The 20737-nt window shown below is 39.4% G+C and overlaps 1 protein-coding gene across 1 annotated transcript in view; it reads right to left on the bottom strand.

Annotated features, from left to right (window-relative positions):
• LOC136884060 (intermembrane lipid transfer protein Vps13) overlaps nucleotides 1–20737 on the bottom strand; it is an 816621-nt gene that overhangs the window by 127774 nt on the left and 668110 nt on the right. Inside the window, exons 47-48 of the mRNA XM_067156088.2 lie at nucleotides 13645–13861; nucleotides 4495–4670 (exon numbers count right to left, since the gene is read on the bottom strand). Coding sequence (XP_067012189.2) covers nucleotides 4495–4670; nucleotides 13645–13861 — 393 coding nt within the window. The remainder of the gene's footprint in view (nucleotides 1–4494; nucleotides 4671–13644; nucleotides 13862–20737) is intronic.

Genomic DNA, 20737 nt, shown 5'->3' with positions numbered 1-20737 from the left:
ACACCGTTGGTAAACAGCTGCAGACACCACATGTACTCTGACGATATACAATTATACTTGCACTGTGAACCGGAAAGACTAACCGATGAAATTAAAAATTTCAATAGAGACTTAAAAGAAATCTGTAACTGGACTGACATGCATGGACTTAGAAGAATAAATAACGTAAAATCTCAAGCTATAATAATTTCATATCCTCGGCTTTTTTCAAAAACCATAAGCAACTTCACTTTACCAAAATTCTACCTACAAAATTCACCCATTGATTTCAGCGAATCTGTCAAAGATCTCGGCGTTCTTATAGACGAACATCTTTCTTGGAAGCAGCAGGTTACCAACATCTCCAGGAAAGGATTTGCGACACTTAACTCACTTAGAAGATTTCGCAACATATTTTCTCGAGTATTAAAAGAACGCCTCATTTGCACTCTGGTATTACCTCATTTCGACTACTGTGATGCTGTGTACAATGACCTGACTGCTACTTTAACGACAAACTACAATGCGTGCAAAACGCCTGTGTTCGCTAAATATGTGACCAACGTTACTTTGACCATGTTACACCTGCCTACGATGAACTCGGTTGGCTAAAACTCAAACAGCGCCGTAATCTTCACGCTTTATGCCTTCTTCGTCGAATACTCTCCTCATGCTCACCTCCCTACTCGTACAGTCAGTTTCACCACCTCTCATCCAATCACAGTTTTGGAACACTGTCAAAATCTGATACACTCTTATCTATTCCACCTCACCGCACCACACGATACACAAACTCAACTCATTTGTTATTTCTTCGGCACGACAATGGAATGCACTGCCCGTCTCTGTCAGAGGAGCCTCACCTGCTAGTTTTAGGCAACTTTGTCACCGCTACCTACTAAGTAATATTATGGAAATACTGTAGATTTAGCCTTTCTCAAACTATAGACGTTATATAATCCCAATGTTATTACAAAGGATAATAGAATTTAGCTAATCATGTCATAATTGTGTAAATAATCATCATCATCATCATCATCATTCTCCTATTTTTTTCCTATTTTTATTTTTTATCATAATATTGTATTGTTTAGTAGTTGAAAGATGTTTCAATTGTAAGTGTATTTATTTTAATTTTGCACCTGTAGATACTGTATTTTCTGGTTAGATGGAAGAGAGGGCCTAATGGCCTTAATCTTGCCAGACAAAATAAATCAATTGTATTGTATTGTATTGTATTGTATGTGTGTTATGCTCCTTCAGTCGTGAGGCAATGCAATTTTGTAGTGCCTATGTGTACTAGGCCACAGCTGCACAGGATCTTGTAGACACCTGCTGTGAAGAGCAGATGGTACTTGTCTTTAGCACACCTATAAGTAGTTCTTGGATTTTCTTTTTTGGTCTATATACGGTTTTTACTCAAGGGAACTCCAGTAGCCTCCCTATTCTGTCAGTTGTCTTCCCAGTATATGGCAGAAAGGCTTTTTAGCTGCCAGCTGCTCCTCTTTTTTCCCCCTGGTTGTTGGAAGTCTGGGATGGAATGCTCCCTGGATATCTTTATGGCTGTACCCGATAGTGAGTAGGGCCATATTGAGGTGGCAGAGCTCCTCATTGAAGTGCTAAGGTTGACAAATTCTCCTTGCATGGTCAGCTAGTGTCTAAATCACTCCATATTTTTGTCGTGGGTGGTGGTTGGAAGTCTTCTGAAGATAGCGGTCTGTGTGGGTTGACTTGCGGTACACTGTGTGTCCCAAGTTTAAGTTGGCTGTCTTCATTACCAGAACATCGTGGAAAGGGAGTTTGCCTTTGTTTTCTGTCTCCATAGTGAACTGAATATTGGTGTTCGTACCATTCAGATGCTGTAGAAGAGCTGTAGTTGTTCCTGTCCGTGGCTCCAGATTACAAAGGCATCATCTATGTAGTGCAGCCACACCTTAGGTTTCAGTGGTGTGGTCTCAGTGCTGTTTGTTCAAACTTTTCCATAACGAAATTTGCGATCAATGGTCTCCAAGGACAGCCCATGTTCATAAAAAATCTTGTCTAGAGAAATGATCAATAATTTTAATAGTGTTATGGATGTCTAAATGATGTTAAAGAGGTAGGATTAATAATTAAAAAGATGTTGATTCCCATAGGGAACCTGAAATATTTGTCCCGAACGAGTAAATTTATAACAATATAAATGGTCCGTTATTGGACATTATAATTTTCCAGTTAACTCACTTAACTCGTTTTGAGTAAGTCTGTGAGGCAACCAGGAATGAGTAAGCTGGAAAATTTATGATGTCCAATAACGGACCATTTTATTGGTATTAAAAATTTAGTATTGTATAGATGTAAAACTCTTAAGTATTTTGATGTTTAGCACTGCTAAAGAAGATAGAATTTTGAGCTCCTGAAATATGATAATGATGATAATGTTATTTGCTTTACGTCCCACTAACTACTTTTACGGTCTTCGGAGATGCCGAGGTGCCGGAATTTCGTCCCGCAGGAGTTCTTTTACGTGCCAGTAAATCTACCAACACAGGGCTGTCGTATTTGAGCACCTTCAAATACCACAGGACTGAGCCAGGATCGAACCTGCCTAGTTGGGGTTAGAAGGCTAGCGCCTTAACCGTCTGAGCCACTCAGCCCGGCCCTGAAATATGTATGGATGGTAGTAAAATAAATTGTTAAGTATTGACAGGGAGGAATAAAGTGTTACACGTTGAATGTAAGATTATAGACAGTCAACTACATAATATTGTCCAGATATCTCCAAACCAATGAGGTTTTATCAAGGGGCTTAGTACAATGGATGCAATCCATACAGCCTGCCTACCCATAGAAAAGCATAGGGAAGACCAAAACATGATATCTGGCCTTTCTGGACCTGGAGAAAGCTTTCAATAAGGTGCTACATGAACTTATCTGAAGGGCACCCTGAATACATGAAGCCCCAGAATTCTATGTCCAATGAGTCGAAATTCTGTACCAAGATGTCACAAATATCATTCATTGCCCAGCAAGAACTTCACCTTCATTTCCAATCAGTGTTGGGGTCCAGTAAGGATCTACACTTTCACCTCTGCTTTTCATCCTGTGCATATAAACTGTAACATCAGCCATCCAAACATCTCATCTTCTATGATGACAAAATGTTTCTTGGTGAAAAAATCCAGTCAGACCATAGAAGATAGGATACAGTGCTGGAATGATCATGAGTGAAAATGGTCTGCAGCTCAATAATAAGAAAATCGACTACCTTGAATGTGACCCATAAACAGATTTTCTAATGGTCAACATCTTGTTAAAACCACCCAATTTATATACCTCAGTTTCTACATCAGCTCAGGTGGTGATGCTCGAGCACAAGTAAACTCGGCGTGGATGAAATGGCGGCAAGTCACCGAGTTCTCAGCAACTAGAAAATACCTGATTACTTCATGGGAAAGTGTATAAATCCATGAACAGACCTGTTGCACTCTATGGTTCAGAATGCTGGCCAGCTTCAATAAGACACGGAATAGAAATAACAATGCTACATTGGTTGTTAGGGCAAATGCAACTGAACCATGTCAGAAATGACCATATTAGTCAAAGGATGGGAGCTGCATCAATTTCTGACAAAATGTGAGAAGCTCACCTGAGATGGCATGAAAATTGACCACAAGCCAACCCAAGAAACAATAGCTTGATCGTCTGAAGGAATAATAATGTTATTAGTTTTTACATACCATCAACTATTTTTACGGTTTTCGTAGATGCTGAGGTGCCAGAATTTAGTCCAGCAATAGCCTTTTTTACGTGCCAGTAAATCTACCAACACGAGTCTGACGTATTTTATAAACTTCAAATACCACTGGACCCAGCCAGGATTGAACCCGTCAAAATGCAAGTCAGAAGGTCAGCGCCTCAACCGTCTGAGCCACTCAGCCTAGCCGTCTGAAGGAAAACATGAAGATCGTGGGTGTCAGATCTGATAATGCTACTAACATGACTGAATGGAGAATGATGTGCAAAGAAGCGGACCATGCACTGCCGCAGGAAAAATGCCAGGAGAATGATTTCTCTCTTTCTCTTCCTTTTTCCTGTATTTATCTGGCCTTCTCCTTATCCCACACTTCTCACATCAAAACTGAAGATCTATTAAGATGGGCTTTCAGGGAGCATTGAAGCCTGTCCTCCTGATGAAGCTGGAAAGCAGAAACGCACATATCTGGGGCTGAAAAGAAATGGATACAGAAGACTTGGGATGGATGAGAAAAGAGAGTAGAAAAGAGTAGAAAAGACAGTAGAGAATGAAGGTGTGGAGATTGTCTTGTCAGGGGTTTTCATGTTTGTCCTAGTCGTTTTTTCCAATGTTGACCTGACATTGCCGTTATCACATTGTGTGCTCCTATTTATGGTCGTATCTTTTTATAAACTAAATTCTGTTGAACACAAGACAAGTTTTGTAGACATAGGAATAGAAGTAATATTAAAAATATTTGTATCAATCAATATCCATGGTGAGCTTTGAAGGAAAATTACCTCTTGCGCGACAGTTAACTCTTCTGCTTGAAACATTTCTAGAATGCTATTGACGAATCCGATATCAATCTTCACATGAAATTCCTGGATCAAAACTTTGAAGTACTTGAACTGGTTTACGGGAGAGTGCTCCATAATACGACGTACTACACTTACTTCTGCAAATGGCTTCCAAGCTGAAACATACCAATTTCAATTTTTCATACAGATATAAACATAAAATAATATCCATTGCATTCTATTACACATCGCTCCATACTTTCCAACAAACATTAATAAAAGTAAAACTAAAAAGAAAATTCTGCCATCCAATACTAAACAGTTATTTTATTAACTTGAAGTAAGACTGAAAAACAGAATCCCATGGAAATACAGAAATCCGAGGTTTCCAGTGAATTCTAGAGTAGACTTTTTACTTGAAAACTTACACAGTGTCAAGAAGGACATCCAGCCTTAAACTCCAGTCAAAAACTTAAATGAGCAGGGTGGCTCCAATGAACCTCAGAAATACTTAGAATAAGCTGTAGAAAGTTGTAGCTTTTTAAACCAGGAACTGTATAGCTGATTACTAGTTTCTTTACAGAACTTACTTGAATTACTGACAGTACTTGATGGGCGCAAGAGCTTGAGTAACCATTAACATGTTAAGGCATTACATTAATAGTGAAGCTCTGTATTTTAGCCTGGCATACCGTATTTCACGGCATAATCGTCGCACTTTTTATACCAAAATTTTCGAAAAAAATTGTAGGGTGCGACCATTATACGATGAATATTTAATACCAGTATTTGTATTACTCAAAAAATGTATTTATAACTAAATTGTATTTGATACAAATTTAAGATGCACGTAATACTCGCGTTTATACATCAAAATAATTAAAATAGTCTAAAACAAAATTCATAATTTTTCGCAACAATTTGGTGAACGATTTTCCAACCTGAAAATAAAAATGAACGTATTAAGTTAATTTGTCATTAATTTGAGTATTAAAGTTAAAATATTACACTTGCAAAAAATTATCGCTTTGTTGTGAAATGCGGACTTACCGGTACGCAATTTATTCCAAATCTTAGGTGTCGCTATCGCAGGTTTCGCTATCTGATGCGCCGTCCTCGCCTCTGTTAATACCAGTATCAGATTTTTCGTCTCCCTGCCACACTGCGTCATCTTCGGAACCGTCTAGTACATTCGAAATCCCAGTCCTTTTGAAGCTCTTGGAGACTAGTTCAGGTGGTATAAGATCCCAACTCTTCTTCACCCACGAGCATAACAAGTCCAAGGGTGGACGCCTGATATTTCCGGCGGGCGTCAATTGCTGATCGCCGCTCATCATCCACTCGTTGTAAAATCGACGTAAGTGGTCTTTAAAGGGTTTATTAACACATACGTCTAGTGGCTGCAAAGCAGATGTTAGGCCACCAGGAATGACTATCTGTCGTGTCTTATTTGTAGTGAGAATTTGCTTCACTTCGTTCACGAGATGACCTCGGAAACTATCTAAAACAAGCAGAGCTGGTTGTTTTAGTAGTGCACCAGGTCTTCTATTCCACACAGTTTTAACCCAGTCCAGCATGAGTTCTACGTCCATCCAACCCTTTGGTTGCACTCGTACATGAATTCCACGGGGAAACTGTATATTCTTAGGCATCGTTTTCCTCTTGAAAATGATGTAAGGCGGCAACTTTCTCCCGTCAGCTGTAATGGCTAGGATTGCCGTGCATCGCAACTTCTCACTACCGCTGGTTTTCATTAATACACTCCGTGATCCTTTTAGCGCAATAGTGCTGTTGCGAGGCATATCAAAAAAGATTGGAGTCTGATCGGCATTACCGATTTGAGAAAGCAAGTACGAAGTTTCCTTGCGCAAACGTATGACAAATCGGTGAAAATTTACAATCTTGTCCGTGTAATCAGCAGGCAACTTTTGGCTTAGTGTTGTTCTCCTTCGCACTGACAGATTGTGTCGTCGCATGAACCCCTTAATCCACCCACGAGTCGCCTTAAACTGAGTTACCGGTATGTTGTGTTTGCGCGCTACCTCCTGTCCCTTAATTTGTAACATTCATATGATACACTGCAGCCATTGTTACGTATTTCACTGACGTACCTAAACACTTCTTCGTCAATTATAGGAAACTTCCCTGTTTTAGGACCTCTAAACGCGCGTCTAGAAGGGTTTGTGCTTTTTAGCTTGTTTTTTACTTTCCGCCAGTCACGCACCAACTTTTCACTCACAGAAAATTTTCTTTCTGCAGTTCTGTTCCCGTGCTGTTCAGCGAAGGCAATTACGCTTAGCTTGAAGCCCGCAGAATAGTTTCTATATTTACCCATAAAAATATAAATGCTTCACACGTTAATGTTTTGCGATATAAATGACTTTCCGTAATTGTTCACTATTAAAACAAATTATTTCTGCAAACACCCAAAACACAAATTAAAAACTTGAATTCTCACGCACACATGTCTACAGTAAGCACGTAAATCTGAAACAAATAAATGCATCTGTGATCTGTCCATTCCAGAGCAGCCAATACTGTTAGGCAGCAAGGAAGCATGCAACAATTTATCAGTTTAGCTCATTGGTTGCGACACACTACTGCGCTTGCGCAAAGCTTGCAAACCGGAGCTCTAGCTAGCGCGGTGTAGATCTACTCTATAGTTGACTGTATTCCGAGACGTCAGTAACAAACATTAATTTTTTTCAATTTCTTTTAAACATACGGTAATTAGGTTAATATTTCTTCCCAGTTATTGATGATTTTACATTACAAGACTGACGAGTTTATAAAATAAAACTTTAATAGCATTGGCTAATAATTATCTTGACTGCTTGGATAAAAGTTTTCATCCCATGCCCGGACACGTATGACGTAGTAGTAGGTAAGATAAGAGTCTAGCGATGACAACTGAGACATCGTAAATAATTCGGCTGAATAATTCCGTGGAAATCTGCGTTATCGTCTTGGATTTCACTTCGTGCGCAATAACACAGGAGCCAGCCCCATGGTGTAGGGGTAGTGTGCTTGCCTCTTACACGGAGGCCTCGGGTTCAATTCACGGCCGGGTCAGGGAATTTTACCTGTATCTGAGGGCTGGTTCGAGGTCCATTCAACCTACCTAGCCAGTATTTCCTGGCGACGTTGCCGATAAGCGATAACTTACAGCCTTACGTATTTCAAATGGGAACTCATAATATGTATGTGGTGAATAAATACTACACTGTCTCGCGACCACGTTGTCAAACTGCCGATAGCCTACCGGTAAGCATAATATGTAGGTGGTGAATAAATAGTACACTGTCTCGCGACCACGTTGTCAAACTGCCGATAGTCTACCGGTAAGCCATGCGTCGTACATATACCGGTATTATTTATTTATACGTTGTGCAACATGTCGCAAACGTGACTGTGTTGCCAAATTGCCCGTAAACCATACACGTATTTAAACTGCGCATTCATGTGCAACTTACGTTGCAGTTCCATTTACCTTTTAACCAGATTAGTGAACAAAATTTGGACGTGCGACGATTATGTAATTAAAGGTTTAAAGTCCGATTTTTGTATTGAAAATAAAGGATGCGACGATTACGCGGTGGCGACGATTATGCCGTGAAATACGGTATATGTCTGCAAGTTCTACAAACTTTGTTTTAATACAGTAAAATCGGACTTGGAAATTATCAGGCAAGGTTGCAACCTCTCATTCTTGTAGTTTAGCATATATCTGGAAGATATAATAGGAAAATACTAAGAGTGAAAAAGAGGAGAGGAAAGAAAAACCCATAGAACAGATCTGGTGATATTACGAGCAGAAAATTCATTGATTAGAATGTTATAAAATATGACAAAAAAAAAAAAAAAAAGCATAAAGATAACGAAATGAGGATTAATAAAATAAAGTGCATGTAATCAACACCGTAGGAGAGAAGTCATTCATTCACTCACTCAATGAACCACATTTAGGGCCGTTGCTCAGGTGGCAGATTCCCTATCAATTATTTACCTAGTCTTTTCTTAAATGATGTCAAAGAACTTGGAATTTTATCATTTCTCTTGATAGATTATTCCAATAACAATTTCTCATCCTATAAATGAAAATTTGCCCTAATTTGTCCTCTTAATTTCATACTTGAACTTCATATCTTTCCTACCTTTAAAACCTCCACTCAAGCTTATTTGTCTACAAATATCATTCCACATCATCTCCCCACTGACAACTTGGTACATATCCCTTAGTTGAGCAGCTTGTCTCCTCACTCCCAAATCTTCCCAGCACAAAGTTTGCAACATTTCCCTACCACTACCCTGTTGCTGGAAATCACACAGAGCAAATCGTGCTGCTTTCCTTTGAATCTTTTCCAGTTCTTTTATCAAGTAATCTAGGTGTGGGTACTACTACCACCACCACCACCACCACCACCACCACCACCAAATAGAAGGCTAGCAACCGTCGCAGAGTAATTTTGTATATACATTAAAACCCTGTTACCTGAAAGCATTTAGGACTAAAAAATTGGACTTCAAATTAAGTGTCAATGCCAAATATCTTTAATACATTCTCTTATCAATTGCATAACAATTTAAGAACAATATTTTGACCCTATGACAAACAACAGGGCACTGTTAGAAACAAGATATAAAACAGCTACATAATTCAGTATAAACAACCCCATTTTCACAATGCAAATGGTAACAGTAAATGCAATAAAATTATTAGGTTAAGTTTATGTCACCATATGTCACTCACTCCTATACAAGAGTCATCATAACTCAGTACGATAAAAGTGCCAAAAGTGGCAACAACAGAGGCAAAATTTGAAAACTGATATGCATTTATGATGGTTGTGTTAAATGATTGAAGTCTGCACAAGAGTATTCTCCATGAATCATTTTCATAAAAAAAATACTGTAAAAATTTATGCTTGGAGAAAACGTGCACAGAGGAATATGTTCACCAGCAATGTTTGCATCAATCAGCTTAGCATAGTTCAAATCTCTGTTAGATCTCCATTCTTATGCACTCACAGAAGTCGGCATTGACAGTAGGCAGCTATAAACCATGAAAAAGGGTATGTAAAACAACTATGGAAAGACACTAAAAATCATTAGTACTGCACCAACGTAATGACAAAAATTAATGGTGATGAACGTTACGGGTGGAAAAAGTATGAGTGATGTTGTGTAAAAGGATATAAATTGTAGAACAGCCTATTCTTGCCATGTGCGGATTTTGGTGGAAACATACTTATATTTGAATCTATGCTGTGAATAAAGGAAATATGACCATATATGGTCATAATTTCATTGGTTATGAAACAAACCATTCGTGATCTTCATGCTCGCTGGCTCTCTGCCAAATGGGTATGTGTTCTTCGTGTTTGAGCTCGTTTTACAGGTTCATTCGGAGAACCCATAATGAATTAATAGTGGCATGCACAACTCCTGCTGTCTTCTAGCCCATAACCAGTAGTACTTCTTCACATTAGTCACTTCCTCTACCTGGACGTTATCCTTATATCCAATTTACATATAGCCAACTAAATACTTTTTCCTTCTGTAAATCCTCACATATACCCTCCTCTTGGTCATTTATGATTCCTGGAATGGCCTTTCTGGAACCATACATCCCCTTCCATTTTTCACTAAAACTCATACATGACTGTCAATTATGCTTGCCATCATGTTATCTCGCTTGTTGCTTGCTTGTTTAAAGGGGCCTAACATCGAAAGTCATCAGCCCTCATGTTATCTCTGCCGACTTCTTCGCTAAATTCAATTTTCTTGTAAGTACCTTGAATTTTTCCTTACTTCCACAACCTTTCCTAACTATTTCTTTCCAACCTGCACCTCCTCAATCTTTATTATTTCTTTGTTATATTATTATTGCAAGCAATTATTATGCGAGAAAATAGTTCATATATTTGTCATCGGCTACAACTCGTATCTGAATAAACATATTCATAAGCAGTTTACATTTTCAGAATTGCAATGATTTGTGAATAGCTATGTTTCATATGAATTTGTAGACCAATCTTGGCATGAAACACACGTCCACACAGATCACATGGAATGGCTGGAGGAGGGCGGGGCTGAGCTTGATGGAGCTTCTGTGCTTGTCATTTATCCTCTTCACATTGTCGTTCTTCAAACACCGTAACTGATGTAGAAACAGTGTGGCACTAAAGTGTATGATTCTCAGCAAGCGCATTCCAGGATTCCAGCTCTTTTCACAGTATGCTTTAGCTGATCCTTGAAATGCCTCAAAGGGGTTCCATGATGTCTTGTGGCAGAGCAGAGTTCACCATACTGGAGTTGATGAGGATGCTTAGTTTCACTCATGTGACTGAAGTGTCCTATCGATCTGAGACGGTGGCCAATGATACTAGCCTCAATGCTTACAGCATGTGTTTTCTCAAGAACTATAAGGTTGATGACACAGTCCTCCCATTTGATGTTCAAGATGGATCTAAGTTATGCAGATGAAAGCATTCTAGCTTTTTGATATCCTGATGGTAGTGCCCAAGTTTCACAACCATAAAGCAGTGTAGATATGACAACAGCATGGTAAAACATGATCTTGGTATCTATAATCTCAAATTTCAAATTAAAAAAGAAACAATTTGTACTTATGGGATGGATTTATCCATATTTCGAACTAAGCAATTCAAATCACATGTAAAAACATATCTTACATCCTGGGAACTCTCAGAGTACTTCGAATTACACGCTACTGCAAATTAACAGAGCTCGAATTATCAAGGTTTTACTGTATTGTGATTGCCGTATCAGAATTCTGTATTGTGCTGTCTAATCACTGTTGGAGATTCCACACCTAAGATAATCTTCTTTGTTCATGTCCATTTTGACCCCTCTCTCTTGCCTTCCATGATCAGCAGTGTCATGCTATACTTATTTTTGAAGATGTGACCGAAATAGACTGCTTTCTATATTTTGCAATGGTTCAGACTTCATATTTTCCCGTTATGATGCAGTACCTTGTCGGTGATGTGGTGTATCCATGGGATACATGTGCACTTTCAAAGGCATGCAGTCTGTTCAGTGGCTAAGCATTTAATGTCCATCCTTTGACACCATACTGTAATAATGATAACACACAATGCTTCACGACAAGCAAACAGGCTTCAAATCAGACATCAAGATTGCATACAAGATGTTTTAATTTCAGAAAAAGACTTCTTGCAACATTGATTTTAGTTTTAAATTCTAACTGCGCATCCCATTTTGTGCCAAACAAAACCCTAGGTACTTAAAATGTGACGCCCTTTCAATGGAGTTTCCACCCAGGGTGATAACAGTATTGGTGATTTTCTGCTTGATGATTACCACTTCTTTATTTTATGAATATTGTATGGCCAGACTCCTTTCTTACTTTGTTGATACTGTTAGAAAGGACCTGAAGATCTTCAAAGTTGTCGACAAGTACCACGGTGTCATCTGCAGACCAGATAAAGTTTGTTCACTTCATGTTTATCTTGATTCTTTTATCAGCTTAATCAAGGGCAATTAGAAAAGTAATTTCAGAGATGTTTGAAACAAATCGACAGATGAAATAACCCTGTTGCACATCTTTCTATATCTTGACCTCTTCAGTAACATGGTCTCCAATTTTGATGTTTGCTGCCAGGTTCCAATACAGTTCTGATGGCAACTTTTTTAATGTTACCGAACAAGTGGCTGTGCGGTTTGGATCAAGTAGCTATTAACGTGCATTTGGGAGGTAGTGGGTTCGAGCCCCACTGTCGGCAGCTCTGAAGGTGGTTTTCCCGTTGTTTCTCATTTTCAGCCAGGCAAATGGTGGAGCTGTACCTTAAGGCCATGGTCCCTTCCTTCCCACTCCAAGCCCTTTCCTATCCCGTCATCGCTGTAAGATGGTTGGTGCAACATAAGGCAAATTTTCTTTACTGCCAAGCCCAAGACATTTCAGTTGATGTACAAGCATATTATATTTACTGTAGTCAAAAGCTTGCTCAATATCAATGAATAAAGCAAAGACAATCTGCTTGTTGGTAAATGTATTTTTGAACCAAAACTTGGACAGACACTAGAGCCTTCCTAGTACGAGTAACAAAAGTGTTTCTGAACCCAAACCGAATTTCTCTGACATTTTACTCTATAGTACCAATATAGTTGGTCCGTTACTGGACATTGTAAATTTTCCAGTTAACTCCTTCCTGGTTGCCAGCGTTTCACCCCAGAGTGCTAAGTTGGGCTCATCAGTTGGTAAATAGCACACCTACCAAGACGATTGGCTAGTGTATACCGTGGAGGCCAATGCATAGGCTACTTGGAGCCACCGGCAGAGCCAATGCACTATGGGAGACTTCGTCTCATTTTCAAAAATTGATGCCTGCCTGGCCATCAGATGAAATAGATGTTGATTTCCATAGGGATTCCCTATCTATATCATTTTCCTCTATATTGTTCTCCATAGTAAAAAATGTAGGATTATTAAAAATCCCTTGGTCAATGAAAAAAGGACATATGGCCTCTGGAAGGGCCTGGTTCAGGTCTTTGAACTGATGCCTGTGTGTCTGTGAGAATGAGGCCCCACCTATGATGAATTGTAATGTGATGACTGTATACATACCCAGTCCTAGTCAGAGGAATTAAGATTAAAATACCCAACTCTGTCGGGAATTGAACCCAGGACCCCTGGAAGGAAGGAAGGAAGGAAGGAAGGAAAGAAGGAAAGAAGGAAGGAGGGAAGGAAGGAAGGAAGGAAGGAAGGAAGGAAGGAAGGAAGGAAGGAAGGACCTGACGTGGGTATGACAGATGGAAAAGATCAGCTGAGTGTAGAGAGTGAATAGAGGGTTTCTGGAAAGAGTAGACAACAGGAGAAAATTCTTGCAAAACTTAAAAAGGAAGAGAACTTTGATTGAGCGTGAGCTGAGACAAACTAATACTTGGTGGATGCTCTTAAAAGGTTTGGTATGCAGGAGGAAAAGAAGAGTATAGAGAACATAATCAAGATACACGAAAATGAAGAGGGTAGCAGGAAGCAAGAGAGCTGCTTTAAGATTGAAAACTATTCATTACTCTGTTCAAGCTGGTATAATGATACTCCTTCCAACCAGTGTGAAAATTTGTTACTTTAAATATTACTCTAACCACAATGAAAAATAGTACCATTATCAGCTACCACACTCTTGGGCAGTGGAGTTGGTGCCAGGATGACAGGGAACACACAATCGTGCATTTGATTGTCGATCTGTATGCGGTTCACTTTTGCATGTAACTGCTGTTGATGAGCGGAGTTTCTAATCTGTATCCAGAGACCAGTTTGGAAGACACGACGTAAGAAGCGTTTGTGTGGACGGATCATCTCTCCAAGTTGAAAGTCAATCTGTGGAAGAAATAATTTTACACATTACATTCAATGAATTTCAATAACATTCTCATTAGCAGGGAACAGCTTTAAACATGCACTTCCTGACACAAAAACTGAGCAGACTCGTGTATGGAAGAATCAGCCTCAAACTTCGTGCATCTTGTGCTACTGTCTTCGGTATTTCTTATTTGTCTGATACATATTTTGCAAATACATTTGCATACTTGTATTAAGTTAGAAATATGACAAGCAGTGTTGAACAAATTTTTTTAGATGTGAACAACTGTTACCCAAAAAATGCAACATTTTGCTTCAGTGGAATGTGAAGATGTATATGTGCAGTATTATAAACACTCTCTTTCTGACTCACTTTTACGTCAACCAGCACCTAGGATAATTTATTGTACCTCGAGTTTTATTCCTGTGTGCATAAAGTGACTTAACAACATTAAAACTACTGCCTTCCGACCTAAAGAGAGAGTAGATAAACTTATCAGCTTCTGGAGTGATTTATAGACTTAAGGCAGCAGTGAACATGTTCAGACAATTTATAGCAAATGTTATAATATAAAGTTGTTCTTAAAACAAAGAAATGCATTTGTATGTTGGCAAAGTGTAAATTAATGCTAAACTCAGTTAAGAAGTTCCTGCTTAATAAGTTATCCCATCTACGACATATGATATTTTTGGTCTCATGATTGGTATGAAAGGTTTCCATGGTACGTAGTTCAGATTTTAGAGGCCACCCAGTTATAAAATGTCCACACAATGCAGCTCATGGTTAGAACTCTTCAGTCTCTGTGCGAGGTACGCCCAGTTTTTGACAGTTCACGAGGTGGGTCCCTGACATCACTGAGCCAGTCGCACCTTGCCAAGGCTATGCTATGTCATACTGTATCTATTAAAGAAACTATTTTAAATAGTTTCTTTAACAGATTTAGACAAGTCAATACAGGATCAAATCAAATATCTATTATGGTTAAGTTTACAAAAAATGTCATATGTCATACTGTGATGACACTAACGTGCATGCGCGCTCGTTCACACACACACACACACACACACACACACACACACACACACACACACACACACACACACACACACACACACACACACACACACACACACACACACACACACACACACACACACACACACACACACACACACACAGAGTATTGCACAGATAGTTTCAAACCAGGAGACAAGGAAAGAGCAGTAATGAATTAATGATTAATGCAGCCAGGAAGCGATGGTGAGTGCTTGTACACCACACCTGGGAAACTGGAGTTGGAAAATGATGATGATGAAAACCTTAATAACTCTTGGTAGACACTGATGCATTATGTAAACATTACAAACAGTAAAATACAGACACATTATAAAAATACAAATTAACTACTAGAACATGTCCGGCCCCGTGGTGTAGGGGGCAACGCATCCGCTTGTCACCTGGCAGCCCCGGGTTCGATTCCTGGCCGGGTCAGGGGTTTTTAATTGTAAATGATTAATATCCCTGGCCTGAGGCCTGGGTGTCTGTGTTGCCCTTAACGTTCCTTTCCTCACATTCAACACTTTACACTTCCGCAATTACACTTACACACAGGTTCCTCTCATATGGTGAAAGAAGTGGCAAAATATGTGCAAAGGTCGACGCCACAAACAAGTATCATTAACAAAAACCTAGTAGAACATACTTGTGGGCCGATAGTTGGTTGCTGACTTATGTTTCTACCCAACATGTAAGCTGTCATTGGTGATGCAATGAGTTTAATTACCAACTCTATGTATCAGTTTCCAAGGCTCATTTGTACACTATATGAGAGATCAATCCACCTGGGGTAAGAACCCAACCAAATGGCACTTAGTCAGAACGTGCTCAGGAACATGAATTTTGACACACAAAATGTAATCTCCTGGAGAACAATTCGTTACAAAGAAAATGTGTATGAATTTTTTTGCAGAAAACTTAATTTTAAGTCACATGGTAAGCTTTATAATCACTTATTCTCATACTTCCTACAAAGCACTGAAACATCTTTACCTTTTGTAATTAGCTTATCAGAAACATCTGTACCAAATTGCAGCTCTGTAGCTTCACAGGAAATGTGAATTAAATATTGTAAGCAGGGGAGTTAGCTTTATTTCAGTTCCTTCATCAAAAATATCAGAATAAAAAGTCCTTACTTCCTTAATTATCTTTCTTCTTCTTCTTCTTCTTCTTCTTCTTCTTCTTCTTCTTCTTCTTCTTCTTTTCTAGCCTATTTCAATCCACTGCTGGATATAGGCCTCTTCCATGTGCTTCCATCGTCTTCGGTCTTGAGCCACTTGGAACCAGCGTGTTCCAGCCAACAGCTTTATGTCGTCGAGCCATCTCTTCAGGGGTCTTCCAATGCCTCTCTTGTGTCCCCATGGTCTCCAGTGAACAATCCTAGAGGTCCACCTGTTGTAGTCTTGTCGAGCTACGTGTCCTACCCATTGCCATTTTAGTTTTGCTACTATCTCTAGGATGTCTGTTACATTAGTTCTTCTCCTGATGTCCTCTGAACGGATCTTATCCCTAAGGCTGATCCCTAGCATCTGTCGCTCCATGGCTCGTTGTGTTCACTGAAGCTTGCGAGCACTTTCCTTCGTCAGAGTCATCGTTTCCAGACCGTAAGTTGTAACTGGCAGCACGCACGTATTATAAACCTTGGTCTTCAGGTTAATTGGAACATCCTTGTTAGTGAGGATGAATCTTAGTTTTCGGAATGCAGTCCAACTCATACCTATTCTGCGAGGAATTTCTGCACGTTGGTTGTCTTTTCCAAGTTTTATCTTGTGTCCAAGATAGATGTACTCATCGACAGCTTCTATATATTGGTTTCCCGTTTTAAGTGGTCGACTCTCTGGGCTTAGTATTTTCGTTTTATTAATGTTCATTTCCAAACCAATCTTAGCAGAAGCAGTTTTTAATTCTTGGATCATGCTTTCTAGCTCATCTAGATTTTCACTTATGAGCACAATGTCATCGGCAAAACGCAGGTGGTTCAAATATACCCCGTTGATTTTTATTCCTTTATTATCCCAATGAAGGGTTTTGAATACATCTTCCAAGGCAAGGGTAAACAGCTTTGGAGAGATTGTGTCACCTTGTCGAACTCCTTTCCCAACTGGGATTTTATTGGTGATGAGGTCTTCGTCCACTCTGACTACCATTGTTGCTTGATCATAAATGTTTTCCAGAAGCTTTATATACCTTGAGTTTATCATGGCATTTTGAAGTGCCTTCATGATTGCCCAGATCTCCACTGAGTCAAAAGCTTTTTTATAATCAATGAAGGCCAGATGAATCTTGATGTTGTACTCAGTGGTTTTCTCCAGAAGAAGACGAATAGTCTGGATGTGTTCAACAGTTGAGAAGCCTTTACGAAATCCCGCTTGCTCGGCAGGTTGATAAAAATCCAGTTCTCTTGTGAGGCGGTTGGTTACAATTTTAGTCAGGAGCTTATAAAGGTGTGATAAACTCACAGGACGATAGTTCTCTAAATTTTCCTTATCACCTTTCTTGAAGAGAAGTATCACTTCAGCATTTTTCCAATTTTCTGGTATTCTTCCAGAGTTAATACACTTGTTCATGAGTATTCTCACGGCTTCTAGTAGATCTCTTCCACCTAATTTCAGCATTTCATTTGTTATTTTATCCTCCCCAGGGGATTTTTTATTCCTTAGTTGTTTAAGAGCATTTTCAATCTCAGCAGTGGTTACTTCCGGTGTTACTTCATGTGTATAATTCTGGGCTAGTTGTTCATCACTGGATGGTTTATTAATGGTTGATGTATACAGCTTGTAGTAGAAATCTCTAATAACTCCAGTAATCTTTTGCCTATCTGTGACTATTTCTCCATTTTGGTTCTTAAGTTTTGTAATTTTTGGTCTTCCTGTAGACATGCTGTTCTTTAAAATCTTCATCTTTACAAGAAACAATTCTGTCAAATTTTAGCCCTCTATCTTTGTGGGATGCGAGTTATTTATAGTGATATTGTGTTTAAGGTAGTTACCCTAATTTCACCTCTTTTATCACAAAACATCAGAATAAAACATCTTTACTTTTCTTAACTATCTTACAGGGAACATCTCTGTCAAATTTTGAATATATTTCCATTAATTTTCTCGTGGAGTTATATTTGAAAAATAATGTCTCTTTCCACAAAACCTTTATCACTGCTGATATGAGTAATATTCTTAAATATTGTGTGTGATGATAAGATGCAGATTGATGCAAGTGTGATGAACTGATATAACTTGAAAACAATATTCTCTCACCCATGGGTAAATAATCGGTCTCAATAGCCAAGAACAACGGCTGAGAGGAATCGTCGTGCTGACCACACGACCTCACAATCTGCAGGCCTTTGGGCTGAGCAGTGGTCGCTTGGTAGGCCAAGGCCCTTCAAGGGCTGTAGCACCATGGGGTTTGGTTTTGTTCATGGGTAAATAATGCAATTATCAAGCTTGTATTATTATTATTATTATTATTATTATTATTATTATTATTATGACTTGTAATGTATGGCTATGAAGTGTTTACATCCATTTATTATTATTATTATTATTATTATTATTATTATTATTATTATTATTATTATTTACGTAGTCGGATGATTGCATTGTTTGTGAGGTTATGTCATGAAACTTCTGCTGTGTGTAGATATTTATATGAGTTCAGTTAATGTAAGGACCTGTAATTAATAGTACCATCTATAATTTATTATTACCTGTATATATGATGTGTAATCCACTACAGTATAGTGAAACACACTGTAACATCCAGAATGGTACTATGTAAGATGAGAACTATGTAGAATATTCTTTACATTATATCTGGGCTTTAAGCACTCTAGAATTTAAGAGAAAGTCTATTGTGGCATATCTTTCTAGAAGTCTGGCCAGGTACATATATAAGGAGGTGGTCGTGATGGTGGAGACGAGTTACTGTTTAGTTGGGGTTATGGTTTAACAGGAGATGTTCTTATGAACTCGTGTTGTATTTATGCCGACATGTTATTAGCAGTCTGTCCTTGGATGGAATAGACAGACTAACCTAAATGCATGAACATGCCTATTGTAACTGAAGTTGCAGTGATTCAGAACCTAATACCTGACATCATTTTAGGTTATTAGGTCATGACTTTCTGATGGAATACAAGGTGATCCTAGACTATGCAGCTCATGAAGTCTCCTTGAGGTTCGAGATATCCCCTTCCAGCTGGCTTACCCTAATATCGATCTGCTCAACCTGTCCCAGTTTTGACCTGATGTCTGATATCTGTGGTATTAATTCGATTGGAAATTCTACGTAGGTCATCAAAGGATCTCGGTTGCGATACTTTCATTAGGGGTCGAATCTTATCGTGGACTAGCTCTGTGATGTCTGGTAAGATCTCGTTCTCACTTCCTTCCGGGTGCAGACGCTTGAAGAGCTGGTACTTCTGTAGGACGAAGGCGCTAGCTCTCGTGCCAGTAGGTGGTGCCTCAGTCAGTAGCTTCCTTTTCACGGAGCTCTTCACCCCTTTGGAATTAAACCTAGCAAGGAATTCCCTCTTGAAGTCTGTCCAGTTTAAATTTAAGCCCTTCAAGCTATTCCACCAGGTGGCAAGTTGTCCCCGCGGTGTGATGAGTTGGACGAAGGTGTCCTCTGGTAGATTAGTCCTTCCTAACAGACTGACCGATCCCTCGATGAAGCTAGTAGTGTTCTCTTCTAGTCGCCCGTGGAATTCCAGAAGGCTCTGTATAATCACCTTTGGGTCTAGGTGTCCTGTATTGCCGGTTAGGTTTGAGGGGGTTAGAGGTGTGGCGATACGTCCTGTTTGAGTTAATATATGCACTTGTCCCAGTGTATGGGCAGCTCTTTGATGCCCTCATCATAAAAAGAACAGGGTCGAGTCACCAGCCAGTTGTGCAGAAAGCCTTCCACACTCTTGTCATCTTCAAATTGTGACGTCGCTAATTTGTGATGAAATTTTGTTATTTAGCTTTAAATTTTCAATTCTAGGCCCTGTTCAAAAGAACAGATTGCAGACCAAATTTCGAAAGTAAATGACAAAATTTCTCAAGCTAACTCAGCTTTAACTGGAAAAATATCACAAGTGTACACACAGGTTTACAAATCAATGCCCTCCTAGAGCTTCTTTAAGCAGTCCAAACAAATGGAAATCGCAGGATGGTAAGTCCGGGCTGTAAGGAGAATGATCAAGTGTAGTCCAGTGCATTTCCTGTAGCTTGGAGACAGACAGAGATGCAGTATGGTGCTGCGCATTGTCGAACAATGTTCAACGTCGAATCAGTTGGTCTCGTCTTTTGCAGGGATATGCAACCCTCGCCTTGTTCAACTGCTCGCAGTAGTAAGCAGCACTGATTGTGCGTCACTCATGAAAAAAAATCAGTCAGCAAAATGCCTCGCCGACAGAGAAAAACAGTTGCAAGAACCTTGCCAGCTGACAGTTGAGTCTTTGCTTTCAATGGTACTGCCTCCACTTTCCTCCACCACTCCTTACTGGCTTGTTTGGATTCGGGAGTGTAGTGGTGGACCCATGTTTCGTCGCAGGTGATGATCCGACTCAAAAATGTATCACCTTCTTCTGCAAATCTTGCTGTAGGCCTCTGACAGACCTCCAAACGTCTCAACTTCAGATTTTCGGTCAAAAGGTGAGGGACACATCTAGAACACACTTTATGGAATTGTAGGTTGTTTGTGATGATTGCATGAGAGCCCCATAACTGATTCCGACTTGTTCTGCAATTTCTGATACTCTCGTCCGTCGATCGTCGTCAATACTGTCTTTAACCGCAGGAATGTTTTCGTCTGTAATGTTGGTCCGAGGACAGTGATCGTGTTGCTGATTTTCC

The sequence above is a fragment of the Anabrus simplex genome, chromosome 1 (genome assembly GCF_040414725.1).
Source record: "Anabrus simplex isolate iqAnaSimp1 chromosome 1, ASM4041472v1, whole genome shotgun sequence".
NCBI classification, from domain to species: Eukaryota; Metazoa; Arthropoda; class Insecta; order Orthoptera; family Tettigoniidae; genus Anabrus; species Anabrus simplex.
Note: the sequence above shows the minus strand (reverse complement) of the source record. Positions and strands in the feature narration are given on the sequence as shown.